The following is a 21,931-nucleotide window of genomic DNA, read 5'->3' as shown; positions in this document are numbered from 1 at the left end:
TTATTTTTTTTTTTTTTTTTTTTTTTTTTTTCTGTTTTCTGCTTCAATTTGTACATGATACGGCTACTCACAACCCACTAAACAGTTATGGATGTTCAAGAGAAATTGCCCAAAGATGATCCAGAGTATGATTTGCCTCATGCGACTGAACTGAAGCTGGCTTACCCGTATACCATTTTCCACAAATATGAGAAAGTGCAATTAGTCATTATCCTTGGTCTTGTTGGGTTTTGGAGTACAGTTAGTTCGCCAATTTATTTCCCAGCATTACCGACATTAACCTCCTACTTTCATACAACAGAGGACATTTTGAACATTTCAGTCGTGTGCTACTTATTGCTTCAGGGGATAACTCCAACCATATCGTCAAATTTAGCAGACACTTTTGGAAGAAGACCCGTCATATTAGCTAGCATTTTGGTGTTTATTGCTGCATGCATTGCTATTTCGCAGACAAATGTTTATTGGCTACTAGCGGTGCTAAGATGCGTTCAAGCAGCGGGGATAGCACCCGTGATTGCCATAAGTTCTGGTGTCTCTGGTGATGTTTGCACACCGGAAAACCGTGGTGGTATGGTTGGTACAGTGTCGGGATTGCAGTTATTGGGAAACGGCCTTGGAGGATTGATTGGTGCCGCTTTGATTAGTGGGTTCAATACATGGAGGTCGATTTTTGTATTTTTGGCAATCGGTGGAGGTGTCACTTTTGTACTAGCGTTCTTCATACTTGCAGAGACTTCAAGACGTATTGTGGGCAATGGAACGGTTATGCCAAAGAACCCTGTACATAAGTCAATGACAATTTATCTACCTTCGTTCCAAAGGAAAGTGACCAATGATTATCCTACGATAGCCAGCAAGGAGCCGTTTGATATTTTAGGACCATTCCGCATATTCATTGAAAAGGAAGTATTTTTAACACTATTACCCTCAGGCTTACATTTTGCATCTTGGACAATGGTATTGACATCACTTTCAACAGAGCTTGAGTCATCGTCAAAATACAATTATAGTGTATTACACGTCGGTCTCATTTACCTACCGCAGGGTATTGCTTGCCTTGTTGGTTCCTTGTCTGTGGGCAGGTTCATGAACTGGTATTACCGAAAACGCAAGGCTGCATATGACAAGCAAGTGGAGGATCTCCCACTTGATCAAAGACCCCCTTTCAATCAAGTCGCAACAAGACTAACTCTATGCGTGGCCCCCGCTGCGTTAATGATTATAGGGTTAGTTATCTTTGGATGGTGCATCCAATATAACAAGCACATTATTTCAATAATCATTTCCACCGTGCTAATTGCATTTTCGTCATCAGTGTTCATTTCCATTTGTACTACATTGTTGGTGGACTTGCATCCTGGTCGTGGTAGTGCTTCCACCAGTTGCTTGAATTTGATGAGGTGTTGGCTAGCTGCTTTGGGCGTGGGGGTGTTGGACAGAATGATTGCTGCCATGGGCCTAGGAGGCACGTATACTCTAGTGGCTGGTTTCTGCCTCATGTTTGATTTGTGCTTGATATACGTTCTTTACTCAGTCAGTAAAAGAATCAAACTGGGCCAATCCAAGGGTCAGATATAGAATTTCTTATAGACTATACTACAACTGTAACCTGTCGAACTTTTCCCCAGTACTTTCTATCTAGTGACTGTCAATTTCTATATCCATTAGTCAAATGCTATATGTGTATTCAGTATGTCGAGAAGCGACGATAAAGAATGCAGAAAGACTAGAAAAGATGAAAAGAAATAAAAATCTATAAACCACATTTATTGAGAAGCACATTGAACTCCTGGGCCTTGACCTTGACCTTCTTCATCATCCGAATCGTATGAGCCTCTAGTTCTTTGTTGGTGCTTAACAGGATCGAATTTAACCATCTCACATTCATCAACTTCAGCACCTTTTGGAATTTGAACTTCTTTTCTTGGTGGTAAGATGGAAGCCAACTGTTTGAGTTTGTCTTCATCAGCAAAATGATTTTGTGGGAATTTAACGGAAAATTTGATAATCAAATTGCCATGACCACCGTGTCTATAAATTGGCATACCTTGGCCCTCTACTGTCTTCATTTCACCAGGAGAAATAACCTCACCAGGGTTGACATTTATCTTGATCCAGTCACCAGAAATGTGTTTGAAAGCAATTTCTCCACCGGACAATGCGGTCAATAAATCAACTTCGTATTCTCTGTACAAATCATTTCCTTTTCTTTGGTATTCGGCATTTGGTCTCTCATCAACAACAAATACGACATCACCGGGAGTGATACCTGGCTCTTGGTCACCTTCACCGCTGAAAACAATTCTTTGACCATCCTTCATACCAGGATCAATGTGTACTTGCAAAATCTTTCTTTCAGTTTCAGTCTTTTTACCTTTACATTTGGGACATCTATCCTTTGGATCACATATATCACCAGTTCCATTACATTTGTCACATACAGTCTGGAATCTTTGAATCATAGGACCCATCTGTCTAGTGACAAACTTCATACCAGTACCATGACAGTCTGAACATTCCTTGATTTTACCTTCAGCACCACCTCTTCCATCACACTCTTTACACAATACAGTCTTGTTCAAAGCCAACTTGGTGGTCTTACCCTTGTACAAATCTTCCAAAGTACATCCAATACTGTGCTTGATATCTTTACCCCTGGATGGTTTTTGAGGACCACCACCGAAACCGCCACCGAAACCGCCACCAAAGAATTGAGAGAAAATATCATCGGCATTCATGCCTGGACCACCTTGACCGGACAATCCTTCCTCACCATATTGATCATAGATATCCCTCTTTTGTTCGTCAGACAAGATTTCATAGGCGTGGGAAATTTCCTTGAATTTTTCAGCAGCTTCTGGGGTAGAGTTTTTATCCGGGTGGTATTTCAAAGCTGCCTTCCTGTAAGCCTTTTTCAACTCGGTATCACTTGCACTGGGGGATACACCCAAAGTGTCATAGAATTTAGTGTCTTTAACCATTTTGCTTTACTTTGTAATGTGAAAAATGTGTGTGTGTGTGGGAGGGTGTGGGAGGGTGTGTATGATATATGATCTATTACGATATTCTCTAAGTAAGTTCTTTTTGGAAATTAGCTAAACTGATGAGTCCTTTATCAAGAGTTTTGCAGTAGTAAGTGGAAAAGACTAGAATACTTGTTAAAGCCCTCTGTGGTAGACTTGAATTAGGAAAGTGTTGGGGTGTATGTTTTGGTTGTCAAAAAGTGAAGTCTTCTTAAAAAAAAAAAAATAAAAAAATTTCATCTGAGACGCACGATATCGATTTTTGTATTATGTAATATATACTCTCATAAATCTTAACTACACTATTGTTATTACACCACACGCAAAAAAAAAAAAAACAAACAGAAGAGAGAGAGAGAGACACACACACATACACACACACACAGACACACACACACATAGCTGCAGAATCTTCTAGAAAGAAAAAAAAAATAAAATAAGGAAAACTATGCTACCAAGTTACTACACTACTTAGAGCTGCCTAACCAGCATGTTCAACAATTGAGCTGGTCAAAACCCCATTCTTCACTGTAGACACAATTTGCTCTGGCACAGCCAATTCTTTGAAATCATTGTTTGCCTCAGGAACATTCACATTCAATGCTGTAGTTTTACTGGTGTAGATTTGGCAATCATTGTCAATACTCTCTGTGGACAAATATATGGAACCTTCGTCAGATTGGTCAATGCTAATCATTGGCACCAATCCAATTACTTGCAATCCATATTTGTGCGACTTGATGATCTCGACACCAGATATCAAAGAATCAATAACAACACCAACTTTCTTTGTTTCGGAAATTGTTACAGCATTGGCCTTTCCCTTTAATTGAATAGTGATATCACTACAGTTTCCAATAAACACTGATTGGGAGTTTTCAGTGTCGATAACGATGGGTCCTTGCACATCGCCTTGTGTAAAGTTTTGTATAATCCACTTACTTCCATCAATCAATTCTTTCTTAGGTGCCTTTTTAGGAGCAGCAGTAGCGGTGGTTGGGGCAGCGTATGTAGAATGTCCACTTAAAGTTTTTGGTTTCTTTGGGGCAACAGGTGGTTGCTTTCTCAACTCGGGATTCTTGTGTGTCATTTCGGATTTGTCAACCTTCTTCAAACCGGAAGTAACATTGGAACCTTGATTCAATTGAGCAAAAACCGCATTCATTCCACCTTCTGAGGAGGTACCTGTGCTGTTGTTGGAAGGTGTAGATGATTCCTCAAAAAAGGAAGCAGGTGGTGGTGGTGGTGGGACTGGGGCTGGAGCTGGAGCTGGAGGACCAGATGCGGTGCTATTCTTGTTCTGCTGCGTGTCGCCAGCCAACCCTTTAGTCGAAGAGTTAAATTCCTCAACTGCTTCCACAAATGGCTTGCCGTTGGCATTCCAAGCAGCACCCTTGGTGTGGTATTCTTTAACATAGCTCTTTAATGCATCAAAAATTTGCGCAATCTGATTCACCCAATCAACATTGGTTTTGTCCTTATCTTTGTACTCTTTCAAGACCCGATCTGACCAAAATTTGGCACTATCCTTGATGTCAGAAACATACGACACTGGAGTGTCAACCCCAATCCAAAAAAACACTGCCCCACTTTCACTTAAAGTATTCAAGTGATTGAAATAGGATGATCTCCTGTTTTCATCCTTCAAGTTGTTAATCCTTGAAATCTTATCGTTCAAGGGCGCCAAGACTTGACCTAAAAGTGGATCAACCATATCGGGTTTTCTCGACTCTGATACAATTTCCAAAAACTTTGTTTGCTCAACAAAGGCATCAGCAAACAATTTGGCAGACTCGCCAACAACAGGATCGATTTGGTGTGATGTATCAACAAAGGGAACAACATAATCATGAATGAATTGTTCAAATGCGAGAATGGACTTCTTCTTCTTCTTCTTCTCTTGCGGAACCACCTTGACTCGGGTTGTAGTCTCGCCCAAAGAAACACTGGATGCAGAAGCAGTACTATCCAATGTCTCATTTGCACTATTTCCTTGAGGCACATGTGTCGAGTTGGCAGCTTGAGCCTGAGTTCCGTTGCGTTGTTTGTTTGCTTCTTCCAGAAACACAGTAATATCCTCAAGACGAGACGTGGCAGCCTCCAACCTTTTGAGAATGGTAACAATATTGTAACCTTGAACGTTGAATTGACTTTCTTCCGCAGACATATCAGCTAATTGTAGAAATAAGAATCAGGCGAATGGCAATACTTGTCCAAAGAGAAGAAAAAACGAAACGGAGTTTGGAACTGTTGAGGTTTTTCGACTTGCGAGAGAACTTCGGCTAAAGCAAAAGAAAAAAAAAAAGAAAATGAAGCAGCATTCAAGATTGGTAGAAAAAGTCGATACCTTTTATACTCTACGATCAAGAAAGTGTCTACTCCCGACTTCAATGCCATCAAAGTCAAAATCAGAGGATGAATCACTTCCCGCTCAGGAAGTTCATTATTTGAAAGATGTTGTTATAGGGTCTAATAAACCCGAACCCTTTTATGCCAATTATCAAACAGATACTCCCATCGCCATGGATTTGGGTACATCCACATGGAGAATTGGACTTACAAATAGTCCGGAGCCAAACAATATTTTCCCCGCAGTTATATCGAGACATAGAGATCGGAAGCTTTCGAAAACATTGACCATCATTGGGAATGATGTGTTGACTGACTCTGCATTGAAATCAACAACAAAGACTCCATATGACGGTCCATTGATAACAAACTGGGACTATATCGAATTTATGCTTGACTACTCTTTTGAACACTTGTCGGTACAAAGTACAAATGGAAAAGTTAATAACCCCATTATTATGACAGAACCATTAACGTGTCCTTACAATCAACGGAAGACCATGTATGAACTACTATTTGAAGCTTATCAGGTGCCTAAAGTTTCATTTGGTCTTGATTCGTTATTCTCGTATTATGCCAACTCCGATGGAAGGTCTACAGGGTTGGTAATTGGCACTGGCAACGAACTGACATCGATAATCCCTGTACTTGATGGTAACGGAATAATTTCACAAGCCAAGCGCATTGATTGGGGCGGTGACCAATCCCAGCTGTACTTGTCCAAACTTTTGAGTTTAAAGTACCCTTATTTCCCTAATAAATTAAATGTCAATCACACTACAAACTTGTTTAAAGATTTCTGTTATGTCTCAGAGAATTACCAAGAGGAATTGAGACATATACTAGATATGGATGTCTTGGAAAAGAAGGATGTTGTTGTCCAAGCACCAGTTGAGATAGCTGTCAATACTGAAAACAAAAAGAGCGAAGAGGAGTTGGCGAGACAAGCTGAGAAACGTAAGGAGCAAGGTAAGCGATTGCAAAAGCAAGCTCAACAGAAACGAATTGAGAAGCTCGCACAGAAGCAGGAGGAGTGGGATTACTACTCCAAGTTTAAAGAAGAGAACGCAAACTTGTCTGCTTCAGAGTTTGAGGACTTGGTAGTACGTGATGGGTTTGACGATCTTGATGATTTTAAAAAGTACATGGCTTCTTTGGAGAGATCACTTAAAAGGGCAGCCCAGACCGAGGATGGCGGTGGAGAGGGAGATGACGAGGAAGAAGGCGCCGACCCTGCAAAGGCTTGGCCATTAGTTGACATTCCTGATGATCAATTAACCCCAGAGCAAGTGAAGGACAAAAGAAAACAGAAATTGCTCAAGGCAAATGCAGAGGCACGTGAGCGTAATAGGGAATTGAAAAGACAAGAACAAGAAGAACAATTGAAACGCGAGGAAGAGGAAAGGAAATGGAGGGAACGAGATTTGGATGATTGGTGCACTTCAAAGAAACTTGAGTTAGCTGAGCTCATTAGCAGAGTTAGAGATAGACAAAAATTGCTTGAATCAATGAAGGATAGAAAATCAGCCGTTGCACAACAACGTATGAAGAATATTGCCGATTTGGCAAATGACGAAACTGGATCCACCTCTGCAGCATCTAGGAAAAGACGTCGTAATGCCAATGCAACAATTGATAATGATCCGAGTGACACATTCGGAACAAACGACGATGACTGGAATGCGTATAGAGAGATTTCCAATCAATCTGTGGAGGAAGAGCTAAATGAGCTCAACAAAGGAATACTCGCAATCGAGGAGGAGCTTTTGAAGCATGATCCAAACTTCCACCACGAAGATACTTTTGCTGTAGCCAACACTTTTGATTGGAGAAACCTGGTACTTCACAAGTTTGTACACGGTCCTAGACCAAACATCACAATTGAGATGCAAGCCGAGGGATTGGCACCGGAGGAGATTGCAAATCACCCAGAAATCATAAGGAAAAACCACCAAATCCATTTGAATGTTGAACGCATAAGGGTTCCAGAAATATTGTTTCAGCCAACGCTCGGTGGTCTTGATCAAGCTGGAATCACCGAGATTTCCAGTGATTTGCTACGCAGACGTTTGGATGGAATTTTTCAACCTGGAGGCCAATCTTACAACACGGTTCGTGATGTATTTATAACTGGAGGATTGGCTCTCTTGCCAGGATTCCAAAACAGAATTAAAAGAGATTTCACAGAGTTCTTGCCAGTGGAGACTCCACTTCACGTACGGACTGCAAAAGATCCGTTGTTGGATGCATGGCACGGTATGTACAAATGGGCTAATTCTGATGATTCAAAACATGCGTACGTCACTAAAGCTGAATTTGAGGAATATGGACCAGAGTATTTGAAAGAGCACGGGTTGGGAAATGCTTGTATTCTATAGCGGAGAAGTGTCGTATTTCTTTTCTCTTTTTCCGTCATTATATACTTTATCATCTAGCTACACCTTTTTGGCACTTGGGTTGATACCCTTCTTTCTCAAACTGTGCTTCTTTGACTTTTCGATAAGAGCCTCGTCCTCTTCATTGTCAAAGACTGCGAAATCTTCGTGAATGATACCTTCCTCTTCTGCCTCGGCCCTTGCAGCACTTTCCTTCTCCTTTGCTCCTGCCTTGGAGACATCGTGAGGCGAAGATGCAATCTTTTTAAACTTGGCCACGTAGAACCCATCAACATTGTATACATGCGGATAGTACCTCCTTGTCATGCTCAACCTGGGGTTGAAATGTTTACCACGATAAGAAGTAAACCCTTCTTTACCAATGGCCAAACCAGTCTCAACCAACTTGACATTTGGTCTTTTTCTCAATGCGTAATCAACTACTGCTTCATTTTCCTCCACGGCAACGGAACAAGTGGAATAAACAATGACACCACCCGTTGACGAGTTGGCATCCACGGAGTCAATAGCAGACAACAATAACTGCTTTTGCAAATGAGGTATCTGCATGAAATCTTTTTCAGTTCTGCTTACCTTGACACTTTCGTCTTTGGCAATAACACCGGTACCAGAACAAGGGGCATCCAATAGTATTCTATCAAAACCTCCAATAACTTTGGGAAACTCTCTTGCGTCGTAGTTACATACAATTGTATTTTTGCATCCCAAACGATGAATATTTGCAATCAACGACTTGGTTCTTGCCTTATTTGCGTCATTGGCAAACACACACCCCGTGTTCTTCATCAACGCTGAAATATAGGTTGTTTTTCCTCCCGGCGCAGCTGCCATATCCAAGATACGCTCATTTTCTTGAGGGTCCAACGCAATCACCGGTAAGAAGGAAGATGCAGCTTGAAGAATATACTGTCCTGCCAAGTATTCCGGAGTAGCTCCAATTGGTACTTGCGAGTCAAAAATCTGTAACCCCACTTTTGTCCACGAACCAATTGGTTGCAAATTGACACCACGATTGACCAAGCTTTGTGCCAAATCTCTTCTTCTAGTTTTGAGAGTGTTTGTTCTTATAGTGATTGGTCTTGCTGTTTCATTAGCTTCAAAAAATTCAATAGCCTCGGAAGGTGAAAACAAATTGAATAACTTGTCAGCTAGAAATTCGGAATAACCAAAATACTCACAAATGTCCTTCAACAATCTTGTAACATAATCGGTTCTTGATTTCCCTTCTTCTGCTAGCATTTTGAAATTATCCAACACTTTAACAATTTCAAGCATTCTTGTTCTCACCATGGTGACATCTTGGGGACCTTGTTCCATTTGCTCTTCCTCATCCTCGGTTGGTAACACTTTAGCCCGTGGCTGCACAGTCCCTTCCTCGAGCAATTCCTTTTCTGCTTCCTCCGCTTCAAGTTCATCCTCCTCATCAAGCTGTTTCGAATACGCTTCCATATTCTCTGCGTTTAAATCATCCAAATCTTGCTCATCCTCATCGTCATCTGAAAACATATGCTTTACCCGATCTTCTTCATCCGATTCTGCATTTGCCAAGTCGCCATCCTCAAATTCGTCATTGAGTTCATCATCCTCATCTAGATCTTCTTGTTCCTCTTCATCAGACTCATCGAACAAGGACTTTCTTGCTGACGCCAACTCCGCCAAATCTACTTCTGGCAAATCAACATCGTCCGATACTTGCTCTTTGTCTGCGTGTGTACTTTTTGACTTCTTTTGCGACTTGTTTGATTTCTTCAAAGACTCTTCACTTGTATCCTTTGTACTTGATTTGGACTTTTTGTTGTAGGATTTGACTGCTGCATCATCTTCACTAACTTTTCTCTTCTTGTGCTCCTTTTTCTCCTTCAGCGACTGAAACTCATCATACGTAGGTGGTAACCCTTGCTTATTCTTTGCTCTCCTTCCCATATCTGACTATACTAGAGCCTCTCAATGCAAAATGGTTGTTTTTGGAAAAGTCTCAGAGATGAGATGAGGAACAAAACTGTAGAGGAGAGAAAAAAACAAAAAAAAAAAAAAAAAAAAAACTGGTGTAAAAATCCAATGTGCAACAACTGCGTACATCTCTCCATCATGGTTGACGCAAACGATTCCACGATAAGGATAGGTCAGCATGTACTTATACGTCTACCCTCAAAGGGACTCAAGCTTGTACAACTACAAGAATCTGGTCGTATAAGCTTGGGTAAATTTGGATCCTTTGAGGTTTCGAGTATTTTGGGCCATCCCCTCGGGTCTTCATTTGAGATCGTGGATGACAACACCGTCAGAGTGATTAAAAGCATCACTGATGCGGGTGATATTTGGAATGCTGATGAGGATGCGCAAAAACAAGAATTGACGAGGATGTTTAGCAATAGTGCGGAGAACAATCAAAATATCATAGACATTGGAGCCAAGATTCAAACATTGACCAATGACGACATAGACGAGTTGAAGAGAAGTGGAGCATCTTCACAAGTTGGACAGCTAATCATTGAGAAAATGATTGCAAACCACGGTGGATTTGACAAGAAGACTATATTTTCACAAGAAAAGTACTTGAAACGAAAGCAACAAAAATTCCTTCGTCGGTTTACAGTGGAATATCTTGGAGCTGCCGAGCTTTTGGAATACAATGTGGAGAAAGATTCTTCAAAGATTTTAGACTTGAGCGTTGAATCTTTGGGGTTGATGATGACGTATGGAAATATTCGCCCTGGTGGGAAATATCTAGTAATTGATGAAACTGGTGGGTTACTAGTGTATGCGATGATGGAGAGGATGAACGGGAAAGGTACAATTGTTCTTCTTCATGAGAACGAACATGCAAATTCAATCATGTTGAGGCACTCGAATTATGATGAGTCGGTAATTGATACAGTTGTGAAACCTATTAATTGGCTACAGTTTGTTGAACCTGAGAATGAGAAAATACAGCTCAACGATGAAGATTTTGAGCCCAAGAAACCCAAACTCAAGGAGCAGCTTTTGCGAAAACGCGAGAGAGCAAAGAATGTCAATGAAGTGATTGATTTGGTACAAGAAGGGAATTTTGATGGCTTTGTGTCAATGTCCACCTTGTACATGCCCGATGTTCTAACATATGTCATACCAAAAATAGGTGGATCGAGACCATTGGTCATCTATAATCAGTACAAGGAACTTTTGGCAGAGGTTCAGCAGCATTTTACAAATGATCGAAGGATAATCGCATCGTCTGTTTTTGAAACTAGAGCCAGACCATATCAAACTATACCAGGAAGAATGCATCCTTTGATGACCATGAGAAGTGGAGGAGGGTATGTTTTATGGGGCACTAGGGTCTTTCCAGATGAAAGCGTTGTTGCTGTTGGCAAAGGAATGAAGAGAAGAAGGGAGGAGTCGGATGGATCTGCTACCCCCAGTGCTCCAGTTAGTGGTGTAGAGGATACTGTAGAAACTTCTGTGGAGCCTGAGACACTCGCGGTAGAGTCCATTGACAATGACGAGACTATTGAGGAAAATTCAAAATAAGGTATTTATGCACATCGTAATTAAATTATAGCATCACATAGACGTTCTAATATATCAAGGTCTGTATCTAACTTCCAGCCTACAACGCAGCGAACTCTGCCAGCGGAATCGTTCATATATCCTACAGCCCAGCTTCGGTCCAACAACTTACGCACGAAATCAACTTGCTTGTAGTATCCCACTTCAAATATGAAACCACGAGCTTGTGAAGGTTTTACCAAGTTGCATAGCAATTGCTTATAAGGGTCGACATCTCCAATTAAAGCTAGTTGAGGCTCATACTGTCTAACCGATTTTTCCACACCACCACGAATAACAGGCTTTTTATAGTCCAGCAATGGTATGTATGGGGGATTCGCAGTTACCAAATCGATTTTATGTACAGGTAGTTTGCAAACTATATTTGCATCTGAAATGTCCGCTATTTGAAACAGAACTCTATTTGACTCCTCGAACTTGCGGTGCCTGTTGGACAATAAGTTTCGATGTGCCAAATGTATTGCTTCCTTTGATATGTCAAACCCACAAATGTTGTAAATTGTATCAGCAGATGCAAGATTGTCTCTCAAGTATAGTGGAATGCAACCAGACCCTGTACATGCGTCCACAATCACAAGCCTTTTGCATGCATTCTCCAGTATAAGATCGGCCAACCTGGTGCACCATTCTTCCGTTTCCCATCTAGGAATTAATACCCCTTGTTCGCAAATGATGTTGAGGTCTCCGAACGGTTGATTTCCTAATATGTACTGTAATGGCTCTAGCTTCAAACGTCTGTTCACTGCGGAGTGCCATTGGTCTTTGGGTAGCTCATCCTTGATCCATTTGAGTTCCAAAAGTGCCCTTTCTATGCTTCGGTTGGCAGGTAGTAGTGGCGGCAACAAAGCGGATATTTTCTTTGCCTGACGGACAACCTTCCCGTCTAGTCGCGGCATCGAAAGTCAGTATACCTTGGGGTATGTTTTCATGGAGCTGAATATTTTTTCTACTCTTCCCTTTATCCGTTTTTCTACAAAAGTGTCAATTTAAAAAACTGTGAGTAGTATTGATAATCTATGTACAAACTATGACATTCCCTTCTTGATGTAATACATGTAAGCTCTTTCGTGAACATGTTCTGGGAAAGGAGAGATGACTTCGGAATGACCTGGTCTAGCCACCGGGTCTCTCAAATACACAGCATGGCAAGTGTCAAACGAAATTTCAATGTGAGAAGGTAAAATTGCAAAAGCACCAAGGAATGGTCTAGGCGTCCATGGAGTAAAATATGGCTTTGAGGCATCTTTACGTCCAAACAAGTGTCTTTGCCATGGCAAGTTCACTTTTGCCTTTGCTTCGTCCTCCAAAATTTCTTCCTTATTTAAGGACTTGACGGGGATTAATTTTTCAGCATACGACGGATCATAAAATGCTGCTCCAGTACCCAAATTTTCAAACTCCAAACGTATTCTTTCCCATTCGCTTTTTTCTAGTTCCCTCAACAAATTGTTGACATGTCTCAATGAAGCCTTCTCTTCTGGCGTTCTCTCGGTATCTTTTGAAAAATATGCATCTAGAGACTCTGAAGAACTATCAGTCAAAAGACGGGATTTCTGCAGTGCTAGTGATTCATAAACTTGCAAACATTTTCCCTTGGCAAGTTTATCTCCGTATTTTTCAAAAGCACCTGCCGCGAGATTTGCGCCTGCTGCATTACCTAACTTTACAATATCACTCAATATCGACTTTCTTGTGACCTTTTTTTGTTGGGCTTTCATGATGGTTTCTCCACTATGCTGCTTGTCCTGTTTCCTCTTCCTTGCTTCGATGTTGGCGAGAGAATTCAAAGACTCGGGCTTATTTTGTTGCATTTCCCAAACTTTCTGAGGGTTCTTGCGAGCCATTTTAACGTAATGATTCCAGTACCTTATCTGTTTGTTGTCTGTATCAATAGCTTTACTTAAACTTGGTTTTGCTTTGCCCAAGGCGTATAGTACTCTCCCAGGATCGACTGAAAACACGTCACCACTTTTCAAGGGAAAAGATGGGTGCTTGATCACCACTCCATTCACTTTCACATATCCCCCCATGATATATTGTCTTGATTGCCTAATAGACGAAGCAAACATACTTCTAAACAACGCAAACTCAAGTCTTTTCTCCAACGTGGCATAAGTTTGCAAGGTGATGGGTGTTGGCGCAACTTCTTGTGACTTTAGCGACGCATCAAGTTGAGAATATGTCTTCAACTCAGGTTCAAACAAAACCTTTTTGAACCTCTTTTCTTTCAAATGCTCTCCATGGTATGCTCTAGTCTCTGCTTTAGCAGCCCATTTTTGTTGATATAGAGTTTTCCCAACATAATTCAATGGAACTTTTCTTTGGAGGTTGAACAAATTGAGCCGGTTCATGGACATACCGATGCGACCTCGCACCATGCGAGAGACATTGTCCAACTTTCTCGGCATAGTTCAAGCAACGAGTGTTTGTGAATATAACCTTTAGTACAGTAATAGAAAATCAATTGAAAAAAATTTTTTTTTTTTTTTTTTTTTTTTTTTTGTTTGTTTTTCGCTTCTCAGTTTTTTTCCCAACCTGTGTATAGATGTTTTTTGGGTTTGCACTGGAGTAATAAGCAAGAGAGGACAACCAAACTTCCCCAATGTCAGAGGTAGAGACCACACTGAATGAAAAGAAATTGCTACCGAGCAGGTCTTGGTCTATTGACGAGGAGATAAAGCTATTCAGCCTAGTGTGCGATTATAAGCCAGCAGGTCCAAAAAAGCACGAGAATATGGCTATCATAATAGGTAAAATTAATGAAGACATACAACCACAGGAAACTCCTCTAAGCGAGTCTGATATATGGGAAAAATTGCAACAATTGTATAATCTTCCGAAAATTGACCTTCTTGAGGGGCTCAGCAGTGACGAAGTTGCAAACAATGACAACCTCGAGAATGGCAGTGACGATTCAACCGTAAGCGAGGAAATTCCAAAAACAAGAGCGCAACGAAGAAAGCCTCCCGTGAAAATTGCAAAAGAGAAAGACTCTAACAATATTGCTAATTCAGACAGCGAGGACGAGGAGACCAATAGTCAAGGTGAGGTGGTTGCTGTGAAACCAGAGAAACAGGGCAACGCAGAAAATACAGCCAAGAGCAGAAAAGTCTCCCACGAACAAGACTTCCCAACCCGAAGACGATTGAGAAACTCTGTTGTTGACGACTCTACCAACAAGGATCAACTGTCTGATAAGATTCACGATAAGTTTAAAGACGAGACCAAGGACAATGAACTGGACGATGATGATTCTCTTAAAGAAGAGGTTGATAATTCAGCTGAAAAGACGACAGTAACTGTTGATGCAGCAGAAGCTGGCGTGGATGAAGATGCTACAGACGCAGCCCCTGCAAGACGAACCAGAGGCAGAAGACATAACGCCGATAACGATAATACCTCAGCAGAACCTCCTCGCAAAAAGCTAAGATCCAGTGTCAAGGCTGAGGACTCTCTGGACGAGCTAGCAGTTGAGCCATCTTCAAATAAAGGCAAATCCACAACGCGCGCTTCCTCGCCGCCACCTGCGAGAAGAAGAACCAGATCAGAAGCACATATTGAGCATGACAACGAAACTGGTCATGATGACAAACATGAATTGGGCAAAGGTAAAGAAAACGAAGCTGTTGAGCAGGAGGATGACTCTGAAGAAGATACGCTTGATAAGAAGAAGCTGATCAAAGCCGAAAAGGCTAGCGACAAAACCAAAAAGGAAATTGTCGAATCTTCCAAAACAGCAACTAGAAGGTCAAGTCGTGCAGGTAATACTACTCACACTTCAAATCGACAGACCCCTCCCGTTAGACGTAGTTCCAGGAAAAGATAATGTGTTAAGTCAAATGAAAAAAAACTTGCTTCAGTATTGAAAATTCTACACTATTTCTTGCATAGCCTCGAAAGTGAAGAACTGAGACAAGGAATCATTGCCCAAATCTGCAGATGTACCCGTCTCTACTTTACGAATGATCACAAGTGCACAACACAACTCGTTTCAAAACATTTGTAAAATATTTCTTCTGAAACCACTTAAATTGCAAAACGCGTTTCACATCCACTTTTTTCATTTTTTTCAGCTCTTTCACACACACACACACTCTCTCTCTCTCTCTCTCTCTCTATTCATCATTTTAAATCATTTGAATGAGGCTACTAATTCATGGAACTAGACTTGCTCGACAGACTGGTATCCTCAACATTAGAGGTCTCACTACTACTAAGAAATGTCCAAAGCGCCTACCTAAATGGGACAGAGGAGGTAGGACAGATAGAGTTTCGGGAGAGGTGCGTGGAACCGAGGCGATGGGTGCTTTGCATACCTATATCAAACGCATGATTGACGAGCATCCAAAGTACGTGTTCCTTACTCAAGTGGGAGGTTTCTACGAATTATACTTCCACCAAGCTGTGAATTTTGGTCCCAAATTAGGGTTGAGTGTTGCTTTCAAGAAAACCAGTAACCATTCTATACCAATGGCCGGATTTCCCTTGTCCCAGGTTACAAAGTATACAGAGATGTTGGTCCAAGAATGTGGCGAAATCGTTGCGATTGTTGATCAAGATAAGAGTATGGACAAAACGAATCAGAATTTGATTCACAGGTCGATATCCAAAATAATTACCCCGGGAACCTTGGTGGATGAATCTTTCCTAAACCACAGCAGAAGCAATTATTTGGTTGCTATTTCTTTTCCTTCAGGGGCCACCAATATTCCCGCAAATCCGGACATGTCCGTGGGGTTGACTTGGGTAGACGTTTCAGTGGGGGAAACTTTTGTACAGCAAACAACACTTGGAAGTCTAATATCAGACTTGGCAAGGATAAATCCCAGTGAAATTTTAATTTCAGAAGAGTACAATGAGTCTAGTATACCATTGGTAAAATGGCACCCGCCTTTGCAAGTGCTTCAAAGATATTGCGTGCGGTATCACAAATCACAAAGTTCTGGTTTGAAACCTCAATTCAGGGCCAGTGTGCAAGCTGTGAGAAAAGCGTTCGAAGACTTGAGTATGCAAGAGCAGTCGGCATTGGTTATGGCTTTGTCATATATAAGCAAGAACTTGCCCAAAGCTGACTCACTTTTGGATTTACCTACAAGGTACTACAATGCATCAACCCTTCAAATGGATTCAAGAACTAGAGAAGCTTTGGAGCTTACAGATAGAGTGACATCGGGTCGAATTTCAGTTGTTGGGACTTTGCTTTCGTCAATAAGGAGAACTTGCACCACTTCGGGTGCTAGGTTGTTGGCACAGTGGTTAAAGTCGCCGTTGTTGGACATCGAGGAGATAGAGAAGAGACAAAAATATGTCAAAACCTTCATTAAGAATCAGCATTTGAGAATTGGGGTCCAGCAACGTCTACAGAAACTTTCCGATTTTGTGAGGATTGCTCAAAGGCTATCAGCTGGAAGGGGCGATGACGTTGCGAATTTGAAACTAGTCGCCGATGCGTTGAACGAACTCCAGCAGCTAAAGGATTTCTTGTGTGAAGTATGTCGCGACAAAGAGATGGCATACAAGGTGATTTCAGATTTTGTCGGTGATTTCCACGTACCTCGCGATGTGGCTGAGTCAATATCGAATGCCATTGTTGAAGACGAGACAATTATGCTGGAAGTAGTAGAGGACACTGACTCAGATGCTGGGATTGCTGATCCCGGCGACTCTTTTGAGAGCTACAAATTAGAGGAGAGTCCAGAACGAGTGCCGACTTTTGGCATTAGAAAAGATTACAACTCAAACTTGTCTGTGTTGCATAGAGACCTTGCACAGTTGCTAGAAAAGGAACAACAATATATGAGTTCTTTACAGAGCACTCTTTCAACGTACAACCCAAAGGTGAGTGTTGTGAAGAAGGATAAGTATAACAGCTATACCAATATCCTACATATCAGCGCAAACAAACAAATTGCACAGATTGCTGATGTTTTGGAGTCTGATATTTCACACCGTTTCGCCAAATCCTTTCTTTATCATCCTCCCAATTGGACTGCATTACAAAGCAAAATTGAAGATACGAGGGCGGCCATTAAGCAGAGAGAAGACGAAGTGGTTCAGAAGTTGAAAGCGAAGATGCTCAATGAACTACCTTCAATACGGTCCCTTTCAAAATCCGTCGACTTTTTGGATGTCACGGCATCATTTGCCGTCATTGCCGATGAAAACAACTGGGTGTGCCCAAAAGTAGTAAAAACACCAAAACTTGAAATAACAAGGGGAAGACATGTTACTGTTGAGTCGAGCTTAAAAGGGTCAGGCGAGATGTTCACCCCCAACGATACAAAGCTTGGGCTGAGCTCCAAATTATGGGTCATTTCTGGCCCCAACATGGGCGGTAAAAGTACTTATTTACGGCAAAATGCGTTGATAATAATTTTAGCGCAAATTGGATCATATGTACCTGCCGATAGTGCCACTATTGGAGTTGTGGACAAGATTTTCACCCGAATTGGTGCATCTGACGATTTGTTCAATGATTTGAGCACTTTTATGGTTGAAATGATCGAGACAAGTAATATTTTGCTCAATGGTACAAAGCATTCTTTCGCGATAGTTGATGAAGTGGGAAGGGGTACAAGTGGTAAGGAAGGTTTGGCAATTGCATACGCAGTATTGGTGCATCTCTTGACTAAAACTAAATGTCGAACTCTTTTTGCAACACATTTTGGCAATGAGCTACGCGATATTCTTCAAACGAGAAACGTGGACCAGAAGTGTCTCGAGTTTTACAAAACTACGGCTTTCAAGTTTGATTGCAATTCGCCACTTCGTATCGACCATACATTGGTGCCTGGCATAAGTGACCGCTCCTATGCAATTGAGGTTGCTCGTAATGCCGGGTTCCCCGTAGAGACTTTGGAGGAGAGTGAAGAAGTTTTAGATTTGCTTTTAGCTACTTAGTGGTGTATATATAAAGGATAAGTTATTTGTCATTCATTACGGTGGTGGAGGATGCTGTTGTTGCTGTTGATTTTGCATTTGTAGAATCAATAACTCTTGTAGACGTGCTAATTGAGCAGGATCAGCACTTTGATGTGGAGTCTGTGGGAGAACCTGATTAGGATTCGGCATGTATTGTTGAAACTGGTTTTGGGGAGGTTGTTGGTAGGGTATGTGCCCATATGGGGAGAATGTTTGTGGCGATTGAGCATAAGGAATTTGTCCAAACTGACTTGATTGTGGGGCCGTCCCAAAACTTTGTACACTTTGCTGATATTGGGGTTGTGGATTGCTGTACATATTGTTTTGGTGGTAAGGAGATGGCGCGGCGAACTGGTTTGGCTGTGGAATATAAGGCTGAGATTGTGGATACGTATGAGATGAGGTTGGCAAATGTGGCGAGTATGACAGAACAGGACCGGGCCTGTGATGTTGCGTCCGCCTGGCAGAGTCAGAGCCTGGTCTTGAAGTGGTGATGGGTGAATATGCTGGAATATGCGCCTTGTGTGCGCTAATACTTGAATGCTCTCTGTCTTTGACAACTTTGTTCTTGTTCTTTTTCCTCTTCTTTGCTTGCTTTGCAGCTAATTCTTGCTCATCATCAGAAAATTCTTGCTCTTCTTCAGGCAACTCTTCGTCATGACAATTGCTGGCATCGGTTCCTTTGATATGCTTTATTGTATCAGTGTACAAGAATTGAGATTCGGGGACCACGTAAAACACGGTTTTGCCTTTGCTGTCCTTAAACTTCTGGAAATCCTCATCCAGGTTGAATTTGACAGTATAAACAGGTTGCTGCACTCTGCCAAATATCTCGTATAGCAATCCGATAGGTGTCTTATCTTCCAAACACAAAACAGAACCTTCTTTCAAAATACGAAATTCTCCCGATGTTTTTGCCTTGATGATGACCGCTTTGTCAACTAGCCCGGTAACTTCACCAATTTCTTCAATGGGTGCGTTGTAAGGTACAGTGTAACCCTCGGGGAGCGAAGGCACTTTCTCATCGGTAACCTCATTTATAGATTTTATTGGACCATCTATAACCTCCTCCTCCTCCTCATCACCTTCGAAACCAGTCTCGTTCATCTCTTGCTCATCTTCATTCTCATCTTCTTCCTCACTCAGATCCGTGTCGCTATTACCTGAGTTACTATCATCCTCACTGCTAGAATCATCAGATGAAACATCCTTCACATCGATCTCATCATCAGAAAGAACATCAACTTTGATGTCTCCGCTTTGGCCTTGAGTAATGAAAGAAGCTATTTGATCCGGAGTTTCCTCTTTTCGTTCTTCTTGTTCTTCATTTGAGGAACTCTTGAGTTGTGAATCATTTTCAGGTGTGACTGCCACCTCATTGAGCTGGGAGTTTGTAAAATCACCCTTCGACAGCCCTTGCTCGGCATGCGTTTCTGTAATTTGCTGCTGCATATCCTGTGACTTGTTTTCCTCCGAGTCATTCACGGATAGTGGTTGTTCTGTTGCGAATTCATTCTTTGGCGTAATGTCATTATTTTGTATGCCTTGGCTGTGTGCATTTTCAATCGGCACCACTGAAGAGTTTGTTACCGGTACTACTTCCTCAAATGTATCACTGCCATTATTTTTGGGTGTTATTTCTTCACTCATGATGGGTTCTAAATAGTTGCCTAGCAGAACAGTTGTTTTGATGTGATGAGCATCGGGGAATTTTCTGGAGTCCTCTGTCGCGTTGGTGACACAAAGATGAACTCTACAACGCCCCCATGCTCATCACATCAAAACACGCTAGAGTGCATTCCTTTGATCGAAATGAGTATATAATAGTATACTGTACTAGAGACATTGTTATTTTTTAGTAGTGAAGGAATGCATTAGACGCATTCATCGGTACATCCCACATCTAACTCCTAATTATTTTTGTAATTTGAGTACAAATAATTTGTAAACCTCCTCAACTTTGAACAAGAAGCACATATTGCAAGTAGACAACCAGCAGAGCAGTTCTAGAAGTATAATACTCACTTATTCAAAGCTTTCTTTTCCTCTTTTTTTTTTTTTTTTTTTTTTTTACAAAGGGTATTCCATCTTAATCAATTGAGACTTGCTACGGACGTAATACAAAATGGGAATTGTTCATGTAAAAATTGCTACAGTGACTATTCAAACCATATTCCATGCATTTCTAAGCTTGAAGAACAAAGCACAAGCCCTGTGAAGCCCAAGGGATACGGTAGTATGTTAAAGAACTGACTACTGTAATCCAGCATTATTTACAATTAAATTGCAACCGGTAGCGTTACAGGGCTAAAGCCCTACACGTAGTAAAATATGTCTCCTCAAACAAGTGCCTGTTGGCAGGCCACAAAGTCGTACTAGCTACATTTGGGGCTATTTATGTACACCTCCTACGTAGTACACATTGGACCACACGTCTTTGCTGTTGCAACTCTCGAAGGGTTTCTAGACTGCTCCATCATTTACCTCCTACTTGAGAAATTCAATTTCGTGTTTGATTGAATTTTTTTTTTTTTTCATAGTTGTGCGAAACAAACAACGAACCGACAATTGTAAAAGAAAAAAAAAAAAAACTGGAAAATCATCTCAAGACTATTTCCTCTTTTGAACTTGGTTACTACCACACCGTCACTTCAAGTCGAAACTATTATCAATTATGGGTGCCTACAAATATTTGGAAGAATTGCAAAGAAAGAAGCAATCCGACGTCATGAGATTCCTTTACAGAGTCAGATGTTGGGAATACAGACAAAAGAATGTCATTCACAGAGCTTCTAGACCATCTAGACCAGACAAGGCTAGAAGATTGGGTTACAAGGCCAAGCAAGGTTTTGTTATCTACAGAATCAGAGTCAGAAGAGGTGGTAGAAAGAGACCAGTTCCAAAGGGTGCTACTTACGGTAAGCCAACCAACCAAGGTGTCAACCACTTGAAATACCAAAGATCTTTGAGATCTACTGCCGAAGAAAGAGTTGGTAGAAGAGCTGCTAACTTGAGAGTCTTGAACTCCTACTGGGTTAACCAAGACTCAACCTACAAGTACTACGAAGTTATCTTGGTTGATCCTCAACACAAGGCCATCAGAAGAGACCCAAGATACAACTGGATTGCCAACGCTGTCCACAAACACAGAGAATCTAGAGGTCTCACTTCAGCTGGTAAGAAATCCAGAGGTATTAACAAGGGACACTTGTACAACAAGACCAGAGCTGGTAGAAGACACACCTGGAAGAAGCACAACACCTTGTCCTTGTGGAGATACAGACATTAAGCTTGATCCCTTGGATGCGGTGCTTTGCTTCATGGTTCCGAGTGTTGCATGTATAGTTAATAGTTTAAAACGTAGAGTTTATTTTTTGTGAGTACGTTTTAATGCATACTTGAGAGCTAGAAACAATGGAATGTAGAGAGTGCGTTACTTGGTTTTTCTTTTGTTTCGAATGTGTGTACGGAACAGCACCCGTCCGCCCGTGGATTCATAATCACACTTCAGTCTAGAGCGGTTGTGAAATTATGTTAAAACAGAGTCAATCGTGTGTTAATTGAATTAATTTAGTCGCCATACACAAAAAATTATTCATGCGACATCCGTCCGTAAAAAAAAAAAGGACCAAGATTGAGACTGAGACTGAGACTGAGACTGAGAGAAGAAGAAGCCAAAAAAAAAACAAC

General features: G+C 41.3%; 12 protein-coding genes across 12 annotated transcripts; 6 read left to right on the top strand and 6 right to left on the bottom strand. All coding sequences in view use genetic code 12, as the record gives it.

The window, feature by feature from the left end:
* Positions 1–87: 87 nt before the first annotated feature.
* On the top strand, positions 88–1,581 carry QDR1 (multidrug transporter; the record flags this gene model as incomplete). The annotated part of the gene is made up of 1 exon (XM_051754705.1): positions 88–1,581. The coding sequence occupies one exon, from the start codon at positions 88–90 to the stop codon at positions 1,579–1,581; it is 1,494 nt and encodes a 497-aa protein (XP_051606439.1).
* A 188-nt stretch (positions 1,582–1,769) lies between these two features.
* Positions 1,770–2,984, bottom strand: YDJ1 (type I HSP40 co-chaperone; the record flags this gene model as incomplete). The annotated part of the gene is made up of 1 exon (XM_051754704.1): positions 1,770–2,984. One exon carries the CDS (start codon positions 2,982–2,984, stop codon positions 1,770–1,772), a length of 1,215 nt encoding a protein of 404 aa, XP_051606438.1.
* A 523-nt stretch (positions 2,985–3,507) lies between these two features.
* On the bottom strand, positions 3,508–5,193 carry SRV2 (adenylate cyclase-binding protein; the record flags this gene model as incomplete). Its single annotated transcript, XM_051754703.1, has 1 exon — positions 3,508–5,193. One exon carries the CDS (start codon positions 5,191–5,193, stop codon positions 3,508–3,510), a length of 1,686 nt encoding a protein of 561 aa, XP_051606437.1.
* A 223-nt stretch (positions 5,194–5,416) lies between these two features.
* KGF57_005119 (uncharacterized protein) lies at positions 5,417–7,753 on the top strand (the record flags this gene model as incomplete). Its single annotated transcript, XM_051754702.1, has 1 exon — positions 5,417–7,753. The coding sequence occupies one exon, from the start codon at positions 5,417–5,419 to the stop codon at positions 7,751–7,753; it is 2,337 nt and encodes a 778-aa protein (XP_051606436.1).
* A 57-nt stretch (positions 7,754–7,810) lies between these two features.
* Positions 7,811–9,694, bottom strand: KGF57_005118 (rRNA (cytosine-C5-)-methyltransferase; the record flags this gene model as incomplete). Its single annotated transcript, XM_051754701.1, has 1 exon — positions 7,811–9,694. One exon carries the CDS (start codon positions 9,692–9,694, stop codon positions 7,811–7,813), a length of 1,884 nt encoding a protein of 627 aa, XP_051606435.1.
* Positions 9,695–9,829: 135 nt separating this feature from the next.
* On the top strand, positions 9,830–11,281 carry KGF57_005117 (tRNA 1-methyladenosine methyltransferase subunit; the record flags this gene model as incomplete). The annotated part of the gene is made up of 2 exons (XM_051754699.1): positions 9,830–9,862; positions 9,935–11,281. 2 exons carry the CDS (start codon positions 9,830–9,832, stop codon positions 11,279–11,281), a joined length of 1,380 nt encoding a protein of 459 aa, XP_051606434.1.
* Positions 11,282–11,301: 20 nt separating this feature from the next.
* On the bottom strand, positions 11,302–12,216 carry KGF57_005116 (S-adenosylmethionine-dependent methyltransferase; the record flags this gene model as incomplete). Its single annotated transcript, XM_051754698.1, has 1 exon — positions 11,302–12,216. The coding sequence occupies one exon, from the start codon at positions 12,214–12,216 to the stop codon at positions 11,302–11,304; it is 915 nt and encodes a 304-aa protein (XP_051606433.1).
* A 129-nt stretch (positions 12,217–12,345) lies between these two features.
* Positions 12,346–13,728, bottom strand: KGF57_005115 (mitochondrial 37S ribosomal protein uS4m; the record flags this gene model as incomplete). The annotated part of the gene is made up of 1 exon (XM_051754697.1): positions 12,346–13,728. The coding sequence occupies one exon, from the start codon at positions 13,726–13,728 to the stop codon at positions 12,346–12,348; it is 1,383 nt and encodes a 460-aa protein (XP_051606432.1).
* Positions 13,729–13,922: 194 nt separating this feature from the next.
* On the top strand, positions 13,923–15,146 carry EAF7 (Eaf7p; the record flags this gene model as incomplete). The annotated part of the gene is made up of 1 exon (XM_051754696.1): positions 13,923–15,146. The coding sequence occupies one exon, from the start codon at positions 13,923–13,925 to the stop codon at positions 15,144–15,146; it is 1,224 nt and encodes a 407-aa protein (XP_051606431.1).
* Positions 15,147–15,460: 314 nt separating this feature from the next.
* Positions 15,461–18,220, top strand: KGF57_005113 (mismatch repair ATPase; the record flags this gene model as incomplete). The annotated part of the gene is made up of 1 exon (XM_051754695.1): positions 15,461–18,220. One exon carries the CDS (start codon positions 15,461–15,463, stop codon positions 18,218–18,220), a length of 2,760 nt encoding a protein of 919 aa, XP_051606430.1.
* Positions 18,221–18,256: 36 nt separating this feature from the next.
* KGF57_005112 (RNA-binding snoRNP assembly protein) lies at positions 18,257–19,891 on the bottom strand (the record flags this gene model as incomplete). Its single annotated transcript, XM_051754694.1, has 1 exon — positions 18,257–19,891. The coding sequence occupies one exon, from the start codon at positions 19,889–19,891 to the stop codon at positions 18,257–18,259; it is 1,635 nt and encodes a 544-aa protein (XP_051606429.1).
* Positions 19,892–20,915: 1,024 nt separating this feature from the next.
* Positions 20,916–21,530, top strand: RPL15A (60S ribosomal protein eL15; the record flags this gene model as incomplete). The annotated part of the gene is made up of 1 exon (XM_051754693.1): positions 20,916–21,530. One exon carries the CDS (start codon positions 20,916–20,918, stop codon positions 21,528–21,530), a length of 615 nt encoding a protein of 204 aa, XP_051606428.1.
* Positions 21,531–21,931: the final 401 nt, after the last annotated feature.

This window comes from Candida theae (assembly GCF_024610275.1).
Source record: "Candida theae strain CBS 12239 chromosome Unknown scaffold25, whole genome shotgun sequence".
Taxonomy (NCBI): Eukaryota; Fungi; Ascomycota; class Pichiomycetes; order Serinales; family Debaryomycetaceae; genus Lodderomyces; species Lodderomyces theae.
The sequence above is the reverse complement of the archived record's forward strand: the minus strand, read 5'-3'. Positions and strand labels throughout refer to the sequence as shown.